General features: G+C 37.6%; 1 protein-coding gene across 4 annotated transcripts in view; it reads left to right on the top strand.

Moving 5' to 3' along the window:
* C28H8orf34 (chromosome 28 C8orf34 homolog) overlaps nt 1–12,525 on the top strand; it is a 406,660-nt gene that overhangs the window by 279,229 nt on the left and 114,906 nt on the right. For all 4 annotated transcript variants that reach the window (XM_077876661.1, XM_077876660.1, XM_077876663.1 and 1 more), the window contains exon 9: nt 10,444–10,529. In XM_077876661.1, coding sequence (XP_077732787.1) covers nt 10,444–10,529 — 86 coding nt within the window. The remainder of the gene's footprint in view (nt 1–10,443; nt 10,530–12,525) is intronic.

The following is a 12,525-nucleotide window of genomic DNA, read 5'->3' as shown; positions in this document are numbered from 1 at the left end:
GTTTCAGATTTCTAAGTGAATCTTCTCAGATTTCCCTGTCGTCCTCTATCCACCATCCCTCCTAAGTAGGTGGAACTTGGTAGGATTTGCTGGGGCTTCCTTTCTGTACTCCTCCGAAAATGTACAAATTTATCAAGAAGGATTGCCATGAGGCTGCCCTTGGTTCATTCCTTCATGCTGGTTCCACCCCTAATAACAACTGCTCAGTTCCTGATACTGCGTATTGCTGGCAACATTTCTTCCATTACCAGCTGTAAGCAGATAGAACCTTGCTAAAACATTACCTGTCTCAGGTACAAAGGAATGGCACTCATAATTTGGGAATTTCACTATGCCTCATTATTCTACTAGTTACCACAACTGAATTCCAGTTATTCCAAATTTTGTGAAATGGAAAAAAGCAAAGAAAAGAACATAAATTGTCTGACTAAGGCAGCAAGACACATAGTCTCTTCCAGCGCTATAGCATAAAAATGTCTGGAGAGAGAGAGAGAGAGAGAGAGAGAGAGAGAGAGAGAGGCTCTACACAGAAGAACTCCACAATCTGACAGATGCTTCCAGGGGATATGGGAAAGAGGGGGTGGTCCTCTGTCAGGTGCGTATGTGAGGCAGCCTTCTGTTTTAGTACTGTGAGTAAGGGGTCTCTGATTAAAGGAAGGAATGGCTAAGGAAGGAACGAAAGTTTTTTGGCAGTTTTCCAAAAGGGTGTTTTGGCTCCCACACGATCCCACTTTTCAACCTGTTAGAGATCAGCTCAGTAAAAAGACCTCTCACAGCTGCTGCTGAGCCAGATGCCCCTGACCAGGCAATTCTCTGAGTCAGGCTAAGTATATAGCATCTGGAGCTCAAGAGGAATCCAAGTTGGATTTTTCATCTCCTTAAGATGGAGTCCTACATACTAGGAATAACATTTAGTTTCAGCCAGAAGGGTATATACCCAGCAAGTTACAGAAAGGAAAATACTAACATCCCCTGTTAGATCCTTCTCTATTCTTGGTGTTTGGATATGGGACAATTCTATAACCACCTCCAGAATGGGTGGGAGAAGCCATCTCCTTGCATAGCTGTGAAGAAAGGAGGTACCACAGAGAGGGCAGGCCCCTGGCCATCAGTGTCAGCATCACCTGGGAACTCAGTGGAAGCACAAATCCTTGGGCTGTGATCCAGACCTTCTGAACCTATGGGTGGAGTCCAGCAATCTGGGTTTTAATGTCCTCTAAGGGATTCTAACACACTGGAAATTGGGAACCACTGGTCTACAAAGTCAAAGAAGCATCTTAACTGTCTGTTTCTATTTAGATAGATTTTTAAAAGGGACCTGTCTAGGGGTGATGGCAGACAAAAAGCATACCCCCCTGTGCCAGATTATAGGCCTGAAAATGTACGTAAATAGCTGTGCTAGAGGAAGCTTGATGATCCCAGGGCCCAGGGCTGCCTCAAGCTCAGACAGTCTGTGTTTGCCTGTTTTCTCTTGAAGCTTCTTTAGCTCCAGAGAAGTCTGGCGATTTGATTTTAATCCTTTTTCAGGGCTGTCTCAGCTTTAGGAAGGTTGGAAAGCCTCCAGTGCTGTCCTTTCTGCATGTAATAATCTGGCCAAGGTATGTGAGTCAGTGGCCCATGTTCTGGTCGTATCTGCCTGGAAACTGCTTTAGTAGTCCCAAAGTGTCTAAGAGTCAGTCCTGCTCTATGCCTGGTCTTCTCCTCCTTACTCTGTGTTGACATTTTTACCTTGGAGTTGAGATAAAGCAGAAGAGACTGAAAACAAAACATCTATTTTCCATGTGTGCTTTCCTCAGATTTAGCTTTAAAATTCTTAAGCCTCTGCCAGGAGAGTAATTAGCAGCCCAGATAAGAGGCCACCTATGGCCACTACATGTCTGTAACTGGCCCTGCAGGAGAAACTATAAATTTGATGAGAGCGTGACAGATAATTTGCAGACCCATATCTCATTTTCAGGAGATAGGAAGTTAAAAGGAAAATTTAGCAGGAAAGAACATGGTTTTTATCTCTGTGTTACCATCAATCATTGTATTTTAGAGGTTAATGTTCAGAGGTTCTTATGAACAAGGGAGAAAATTTCAAAAGCAATATTTAAGGGAAGCCGTCTGGTGAAGGAGGATGTTGTTCAACTGCATTCTACTTTCAGGAAAAAGGTGCTTCGTTCTGATACGTTGTTACTTATCCTCATGTGACCTAAACAGCCAGAGTCAGGAAACAGCAAGAGTGCCTCAGATGAATGCTGGAATTTGCTAAAATAAGAAGGGAAATTGAGGTACTGCTAGAAGTAGTATTTGCTGGAGGCTCTTGGAGGTAGATCTGTGTCAGGAGTCCAGAGGATGTTGCTGAGGAATCTGAGAGGTGGTGCCAAAGGGCCCGAGTCACAATAAGTGGACTGTTCACCAGAGTGTCAAACCAGAATGGCCAGGGGTAAGAGAATGCTGGGGTGGTGTCAGTGGGTTTGGAAAGGAATACAGGAAGAAGAATTTCCAGGTTATTCCCCAAAGAAGGGCAGCAAAGTTCCATAGAACAGAAGTTTTAGGATAGAAAAGGAATTACAGTAAGTGTTTATTGAATTCAAAGAAATGTCATTCAAATTACATCATTATCCGAGGGGGCACAAATGTGAATGAATATGTGAGGCCCCGATACTGTCAGGAATCTCAGGCCTGATCTCTGACTTCATGAAAGCTTGCAAAGTAATTAGAAAGATCATGCAAATACATGCAGGTCTCATGCCAGATTGCAGGCTCAGTGCCCAGTGGAGAGCTTTGCCTTTGAAGGTCCCCAATAAATTATTGATGTTGATGACAATTTTGGCTTTTTTAAGACTTCAAAATTGAGTGAGTGACAATAAGTTGTTAGAATTTTTCTCAAAAAATAGTTCTGGAGACACGTCCTGGAATCCTAAAATGGAATATGAACATTTAGAAGGAGACTTAGAAATAACTCAATGACTGATACTATGAAAGAGGCTTTTGTAAATTAAAAGCAGACTTTGGAGTCTGGAGGGGGACGATAAGTTAATTTCTAACTGTTTGAAAAAATGGTTCAAAATTTCTGAAAACCAAAACTGTTTATTGTGGTTCACTTGTTCTAATTGACATTTATTATGATATACTACTTATTTTACAGTGAAACAGAATATCATATTCTTCAAAATAGCTGACCCAAATAGTAGTATATCATATTCTGAAGTCCTTTGTAGAGGTTTTACAATCCAGAAAGGGAAAGCCTCACTCTGCAGTCTTTTCAGCATCTCCATATGGATATCTGGCTGCCTCTCCACACCTCTACCTGTATGTCTAAAATGCATTTTAAACTTACCATGTCCCCAACTAAGTTCCACTTAGTCTCCAGCATATTTGTTTTCCCCTCAGTGTTCCTTGTCTCAGCAAATGGTAACATGATTTCAGCTGTTTGGGATTTCTCTCTCTTTCTCTTTCTCTCTCTTTCTTTCTTTCTCTCTCTCTCTCACTCCCAAATCGAATTTATCAGGTGTACCATTGGCTCCACCTACAGAATTTATCTCCAATCAGTCCACTTCTAACCACCTCCACTATTGATACTCTTAGGCAAGCCATGCTCAACTCTCAACAAGATTGGTGGAATAATCTCCTAAAGAATTTCCCTGCTTTCTTGATTGCCCTGCTACAGTCTGTGATCAACGCAGCACATCCTTTCCAAAGGGAAGTCTGATCATATCACTCTGCTTCAACCCTCCATTGGCTTCCATTTTCATCAGGGAAGAAGACTAGGTATTTCAACATCAAATTTCTAGATGACATTGTAGGAAGTTCTACTCCTTTCTCTTTCTTTCTTTCTTTCTTTCTTTCTTTCTTTCTTTCTTTCTTTCTTTCTTTCTTTCTTTCTTTCTTTCTTTCTTCTTTTCCCCGCCCCTTTTTTTACCTAATCAAATTTGAGCTTTATGAAAGCTCAGTTTAAGTACCACTTACTCCATTAATATTTCCTCAATTAATCCAAATTTTGTTTATCATGTCCTTTGAAATATACAGGCTAGAAATGTTAGCTTGGCCTTTAATTTCATGCATACCATAGTGTATTCAATTTGGTTCAAAGAAACTTTTGATAAGTGTCCATTCTGGTTATAGTTAGATACTAATTTCTTCCAGAAAGTATTCAGGGAAGGTTAAAATAAATAATATATACCATAATAACATAAAAACAGAAAGACAACTACTCACAAATTTGAATGTCTTCTAGGACAAAGTGAGAAAGTAAATATGCACTTATTTGAATCTTCTCTCATCATATTACATAGTTCAATTGGGTTGACATTTAATTCTAGAGATTAAAGAAAAGGGAAATATGCCCCTTTTTTGAATGTTTTGGATTTTTCTTTAAGTATAAAAGAGAAGTGGTACTAATCATCTTTTCTATTCTCTCACTGCTTACAATGTTCAAAACTTCCTCCTCTCAATGGATTTGGTGTTTTTACTGATCATTTTAGACTAGAACTGGACTTCTATTTGACGCTTTCTTTGGTTTCCTTGTTTCTTCTTACAGAATGAGACACTGGGATCAATTGAATCTCAAAACAAACTGCAAACCAGCAAAATTTGAACCACTGCTATAGTTACCAATCTCCTAAATGAGCTTCAGCCTCCTTTCTCTTGACTGGTCCGCCTTCTTTAAATCTATTTTATATGACTCAGGGACTTTTTGATAACATTTACTTCACAAATACCTATTGATAGTATCCATGTGCCTGGTACTATTATAGGCTCTGATACCCACTACAACAGTCTCTCTCAGGATGCTATCTTTCTTTGGCTTAATCACTATTAAGACTGAGTCAATGAAAAATGATTGTTGACTCACAAACTTGTTGATATAATTTACTAATATGTGTAATATTTCCTCTAGCCAGGACTCACTAGCCATAAAATTAAATCAGATTGATTTATTTTAAAGCCAAACATATTTACTATCATTATCAGCCCCGCTTGTATGTAATTTTAAATACTTCTTATTAGCAACTATATCTGCACATGTTTCTAACTGTAGCATAGCAGCCAGCCTTGTGCAGGTGCAACCTTTAACATCACTTTTGCTAATATCTTTTATATCTTATTTCCTGCACTGGGATGACCAATTAGAATCACTCAATATTAATATATATGCAATTTAAAAGTTAGGGTTATCAGAGCTCAAGGACCATCCTTGATCAGGAGCCTATGGATAAATTCTTTACCCTTTCATCCTTCAAGTGGACATATTTCATAAGCATCCTCAGAATTCTTGTGGAATTGTCCAGAAACCATCTGTACAGGAGATGACTCAATAACACATCCTTGTATTGGCTTTCTCTCCCTGTGTTTTACTTTCATGTTCTGCCCCCCAGATCATATAAGCATTGGCACATCAACCTCTGTCTTGTATTCTGAATTAGAGTGAACGGGGCTAAGAACTACTTAACCCTAAATATACACAGGATAGTTTTACCTCTTTTCAAGGAAATATAACTCTATTATAGTATTCCATAGAAAATTCCTCATATATAGGATGGGCTCTGTTTTCCTGGACTAATCCCCAAGGTGATTTAATCATTAAAAATGCCATAAGAGGGATCCCTGGGTGGCGCAGTGGTTTAGCGCCTGCCTTTGGCCCAGGGCGTGATCCTGGAGACCCGGGATCGAATCCCACATCGGGCTACCTGCATGGGGCCTGCCTCTCCCTCTGCCTGTGTCTCTGCCTCTCTCTCTCTCTCTCTGTGAGTATCATGAATAAATAAATAAAATCTGGGATCCCTGGGTGGCGCAGCGGTTTGGCGCCTGCCTTTGGCCCAGGGCGCGATCCTGGAGACCCGGGATCGAATCCCACGTCGGGCTCCCGGTGCATGGAGCCTGCTTCTCCCTCTGCCTGTGTCTCTGCCTCTCTCTCTCTATGACTATCATAAATAAATGAAAAAAAAATTAAAAAAAGAAGTGGGTAGTTTAAAAAAAAATCTTTAAAAAAATAAAAAAAAAATGCCATAAGAAATCTCTTTTAGAGCTTATAATGAAGCTCAACCTAAGCTAGGTCATAAAATATGAAAAATAAAATTCTCGCCTTTAAGACACTTGAAGTATTATTGACAGACATCTAAACAGACAAAATATAGTAAAGCAAAAGCAATGGTGAAGTTTTGCATAGCTGCTAAGACTTCTGGACAGTGGCGTTTATGGAGTATAAAATTAAAAATGATGAATTTTCAGAGACAGGTAAGGGTTGTGTAATAGAGAGACTCAAATGACTTGGTAAGGAAATCATAACTCATCTTGCAGGTGATGAGAAGCCAGTAAATGGTTGTTCTTAAACTTTTTTGAGTCAAGGATTATTTTGAAAATCTGGTTGAAGTTACTGTCTCCCTGTCCAAAAAGAGCACATCTGCCAAAAACTTTTCATTCCATTTATTGTGAATTATTGTGATTCCCCTAAAACTGCCCATGGGCCCTCTAAAAATACTCTTGTTAAGATTTCTTGCACTAAAATATTTAAATCATGGGAGTAATATGTTTGGATTTGTTTTGAACATTTTGGTAGCCATATAGAAAATGGATTTTTGAAGGACAAGTTTCTAAATATGACTATCAGTGAGGACACTAATAAGAATCCAGGTGAATGAAAATGAGGAGCAAAATTACAGTAGTGTAGAAAGAAGTGATGGATTCAGGAAATCTCCTCAGGAGGTATAATTAGCAAGACTGGGATTGACTAGCTGTGTGTAATGCAAGACAGGGTGATGATGAAAATGAATTTACTTTTGGACATGTTATCTTTGTGATGCTGTTGGTACACCCAAGTAAAATGTTCTACAAAAATTTGACTATGCCAATTTTGAGCTGAGGACTCAAAATAAAGATTTGAAAAATATCAATCTATGTATGATTCAAACCATGAATAGATGAGCTGGTTCAAAGAGATGGTGTAAAAGAGAGTGGGAAAAGTGTTCATTCAAAGTACAATTGAAAGTTAAATAAAAATAAGTTATGAAAATTTCTGTTTTATATGGCAATTAGATCAGAAAGTCATTTCAGAATGGCAGAGACACAAACCAAATTAAAACAGGATGAGGAATGAATGAAAACTATGGAAGCAAAGGCAATGAATGAAGAATATTTAAGGAGTTTGGCCCAAAAAAGAATGAGTAAGAAAAAGCAACAGTTAGATGTTTGAGATAATTATGGGAGGAGGGATTTTGTTTTGTTAAGGCTGAAAGAGAAATGAGCCTACTTCTTTTCACTATGGCAAATGAACAATGCAGATGAACAGAATGAATAGTAGTGGATTAAATAAGATCCAAGAGAGATGAGATGATCGGATCCAAATCACCAGCCTAAATGGATGATCTGAGCCTTACACAGAAGAGAGGGAGTAGCAGCTCTTTGGAAGGTAGTGAATACTGGCTGGAGTGAAAATAACTCTATAGGTGCTATGTGAGGGGGAGTAACAGATCTTTTTTCCTTAATACATCATTTTTCTAGATGACCTAAAAAGGAGGTAATAGTTTTGTAAAGACTTTGAAAGGAATGGAAGAAAGACAATCAAGAAGCCCAAGTTTAAAATTGGAGACCATTGACTTGTACTCTCCAATCCTAGAGTGTCTGATTTTCTCCTGCATTGCTCCAGGTGCACATGTGTAGGAAAATGATGACTTGATACAGAATTAGGGTCTGGTTGGTCAGTCATGACAGGAGGATGTAGATGCATGCAAACTGAGGAGACCACAAGTCCCAGCTGAGTAGGGCAGAACTGGAACCAGGGGAGGCCAGATACGTGGGAGAAAATAGAAATTGGGATCTATATTTGACTGAAGAGAAAGTATTAAGGACAGTGAGTTTGTGAGTCTAAAGGAGATGAGTCTGTGGTCAGAGAACAGAACATTGGCTTTAAATATTGCTTACAGGGAACAATTCTGAGTGATCTGTCCTTGGGTGAAGGAAGGTGAAGTAGAAGGAAGATCTCCAGATTTGAGATCAGGGACTTTGAAATTAGTGGGTATATGGAAGAACATGGAACACAAGAACATGGAAACATTCAAGATGACAGTGATGCTTGAGTTGAAGAAGAAAACTTTGGTTCTGAGCCAAGTCTCAGAAAGAAGGAAGGTGAATATTTCGAATCCTGTGTGATCTGAGGTGGAGGGATTAGGCAGGCTCCTTTGAAGAGGAGGCAGTGTCATATTCTTAGAGGAAAAAAGGATATAATATTCTTAGAAAAGGGTTTCAGTGATGACAAGGGGGAACAGGAAACATTTTGTTTAGGTCCTGAGAATATAGGTAAGCGAGTGTTTAACATGGAAAAGGGGTTTCAGAAACCAAAGAGAAAAGGTAAGAGTATAAGTAAAACTCTTGTAGTGTAGAGAAAAAAAAAAATTGAACTGTTATTAAGACTGCATTTCCCGGATTTGCCCACATAACCCTTGTTTGCATAGTGCCTATTAACCTCTTACAGAAGTGGTGCTGTGTGGATTACAGTTTGGGAAATGTTGGCAGAACACTCAAGGATAGCAGGGCTGTGAGGCATTCCTTAATGGAGTTGCTGCCAAGACAGTAAATCCAACTCTTCAGGTATCTGGAGGGCAGTGTTTGAACAAAGATGAGCCAGCTTCAAGGCCACCCAATTTGTTGGGTCGTTTTCATGGCCATTTGTCTTGTCGACTCACCTACATTGAGAAGTCTGTGAAATCAGAATCAGCTGTAATTTATTTACATCTCAATGACATTAGGCTTATTCCTGAGCATATTAATAAATGCTAAGTAAATATTTCTTATTGAAGCTTGCAATGGGCAAAAAGAAGTTTACAACTTAGTTTTTATTTCTTCCTGCTATCTTTCTGTCTTTGTTGGAGATTTATTTTCCACTTAGGTTTTTAATCTAATTTGAAATACCCAAATGTATTGCAGCCTGTCAATTTTTAATAATTATTTTTACTTGCACCTTTCAATATCTCATGTTTCTACATACTTCCTCTCTGAAAATTTGATGAAATGGTAGACAAAGAATATATGAAAAGACTATTTGATATGGCAGATTAGTGAAGTATTTATTCTAATTACTAGAAAGTAAGAAAATAAATAATTGGGCAGATATGAGAAGTATGTAGCTAAATCATTTAATAGTGATGTTGTTCTTGCAAAGTAAAATTTTAAAAATTAATTCAAAGTATAAAATCAATCAAAAACAGTTTAAAATCATACATATCTGACCAAAAAAAAAGTTATGATTATCACGAAATTACACTAGAGAATTCTTGAGTTAGCTTATATAATAAATATGGTTTTGTATATAGAAGGTAATAGGTAAGTATTAGTATGTAATATGAACAAAAATGTGCATAATTTAATATTAATTTAATATTAAAGGAATAAAGATGAAAGCATAATTTATAATATTTGTAATTATACAAAAGGTAAAGTGTCATGCATATGTGCTTGAATATGCAAAAGACAAATGCAAATTAGTATGATTCTACTGTGACATATAAAAGCAAAAATGTAAAACAGTTGAAAAGTTTAACTTTTGAGCCTGGTACAGTTACAAATTTTACTTGAATTGAATTGTATTTTTTAAAATATTAAGGCTATTTGTTATGCATTTATTAATATTCTCCCATGAGGGCACTTGCCATCTGCTAAATACAAGAAAAAAATAAGGGCATTGTTATGGAAACTTCAGTCTCTGGATTATTTGATACATTGTTCTCCAATATTAGCAGAGCTTATTTTTAGGACAGAGTTCCAACAGTTATTAATAAACTCTATGCCATTTGATAGCATGATTTCACAGCATAATATACATCCAGACTGTTTGAATTAGATATTGCTAGTCTCGCTGTGGTGAGGTGGACACAGAAGTTCAGAAATATGTTATCCTAAAAGTACCCATGTGGCCTTCCCTTCCTGAAAGGAAGGCAGTGTCTGTGAGAACACTGGGCAGTCATACATATTAAGGATCTTCACTTCCGTTATTGAGGCTCACCTTGACCTGTAGGCCTTTAAACTCCACTTGGGTTGATGTGGAGAAATGTGCTTGATAAACCTCTATGTAATCATGAAAACTCTCCTGCCCCTGGATTCAGAAGCAAGGTGAACCCACTTTGGCGGACTCCTGCTTTTCTTCCACTCACTTCCCCATTGTAGTTTCAGTGAAAAAGTTTGCTTGTAAACCTTCCTCCAGTCAGGCAGAGAAGAAAAGCAGACTCTGCCTGGACTTAATCTTCCCATGTGTATAGGAAAAAAGATGATAAAAGACTTGTCCTTAAAGGCTAGAAAAACAAAAACACGGTATGACAAAGGCTTTAGTAAACCTTTGTTTCTACTCTGCAGAAGGATGTCTGATTTTAAATTTGAAAGTTCATAGTCACGTCCCCAGTAGTATTTCATTCACATTTTACAATTCAACATTATTTGAGGTTGTACTGACCATTTTTAATTATTTAGGCTCCAAGGAGACCACCTGGCAGAAAGGACAGAGGAGACATCACAAGTACTTCGTTCTCCAGATGAAATAGTCCCAGATTCTTTGGGTAAGTTTTAAATCCAACAACATCTACTGTAATTTAATGGCACTGGAAGATTGAAATGTGAAAGAAACTAAACCAAACATCTTGCCCTGCACCAGATGGTTAACAGTGGGTCATACATCTACCTTTCCCTCAGGCCGTGTGTGTCAGAAGGTTAAGGGACAAGAAGAAAAGGAGGCAAGATGTGTGGATTCTGAGGAGCAGCCTCATAGTGTCTGTGCCTGATTTAGGTACTAACAGATGAACTATATGTTGGCTCCTCCCCAAATTTTGTCACTATTTTCAACTTGTCTTTGTAACTTACATTGCCCACTCCCATTTTCACATTATAGATCCCTTCAGATTTCCCCAGCGGAAATGTCAACACCATACTAGGTTTCCCTCCATCTTTCTCAGCCCCATATTAAATTGGCCTCAAATCATGTCAGTAAATTCCCTCTCCAAATCAGTCTACACTTCATTTTCCCTGCCACTGCCTCCTCTGTGCTTTTGTCCTCCTTTTCTGCCTACTATAACAAGCCTGTACATAGGTACTCCTTGTACTATCCTGTCTCTTTTTAGTTTATCTTTCTAAACATAAAGATGCTTCTTTTATCCCATTTTCTGTAGGACACAATTGAAACTCCTTAATTGAAGCCCAGTGAATTAAGTTCATGTCAGGGCACTTCAGAATGTTTCCTGAATAAGTAAAAAAGTACATGTAGTGCCATGACAATGATATCTAAGATATGGCACCACTTCATCACTCAATGTCCTAGCTAAATACAGTCAGTACATCTAGTTGGGATCATTAAAAAAGGAACCATAGGAAAATATTTTCCTTACATTTGGATAAAGAAAGATATATTAGTGAAGGTGAAAAAGAAATCCCAAATCATAACAAAAAAATTTCACTCAGCTATAGAGTGTTAAAATTCGTGTTCATCGAAAGATGACAGAAATAAGTGAATCAATAAACCACAAAATAGCAAAATAGATTTGCAATATATATGCTACTGATTAAAGATTAACATTTAGAATACATAAACAATATACAATTTAATAAAGATCAACAAACCAAGAGAAAAATAAGCAAACGGATATGAACAGATATTTAACAGAAGAGGAAACCAAATGGCCAACGGACATATGAAAAATGCTTAACTACTTTAGTAATCAAAGAAAAGCAAATTAAGACAGTATAAGGATGCTGTTTTATAACTTTTGGTTTGGTATTAATTAGGAAATCTGGCAAAAGTAAGTGTTGGTGAACAGAGAGATGAAAGGAAACTCATACACTCTAGGTGGAGCATAAACAGTGCTGGAAACAGTTTTCCATTATTTTAAAATCTTGAATATTCAAAAGAATATTGAATATTTAATCTAAAGCCCAGAAACTCCATTTCTGGGTGAATATCTTGGAAAAACAAGTCTCATGTACCATGAAAAGTGAACAACCTTTGTCAATATGCTGGTGGACAGGAAAATGGATACATTATGGAATTGTCCCATTGTAGAAAGCTGAATGCATTTCAGATACACACATAGGATGAATGAAATCAAAGGTGTGTTGGTAAATGTTAAAAACTCCTTCTTTGAAAAAGAAAGCCCTAATTTGTAGAGATTGATGTTTTCTGTGGTGTAAATAGTACCACTTTGGCTGATTTAAAGCAACTGATCTGAAAATAGCAGTGGATCTCCCAATCTGGTATGAGCAAGTTACAACTCACACTGAAGGAGTCTTAAAAGCATTATATGATTGAACAAAAGAATTCATAGAACACCATTTTAAGCTCAAAACTAGCAAATCTAAATAATAAATTCTTTAGGAAAATATACATAAGTGATAAAACTATATTTAAAGGAGGCAATAAAATGGTGGTTATCCCCAGGATAGGGGAAGCAAGGAGATGGGATAAGGAAGGTGCTCCCAGGTATATACAGGAAGGAAATGTTCTAATTCTTAAGTTAGAGGGGTGAGTTGAGAGTGTTTACCCTTATGCTTTGTAACTAAATTTAC

This window comes from Canis aureus, chromosome 28, assembly GCF_053574225.1.
Source record: "Canis aureus isolate CA01 chromosome 28, VMU_Caureus_v.1.0, whole genome shotgun sequence".
Classification (NCBI taxonomy): Eukaryota; Metazoa; Chordata; class Mammalia; order Carnivora; family Canidae; genus Canis; species Canis aureus.
Note: the sequence above shows the minus strand (reverse complement) of the source record. Positions and strands in the feature narration are given on the sequence as shown.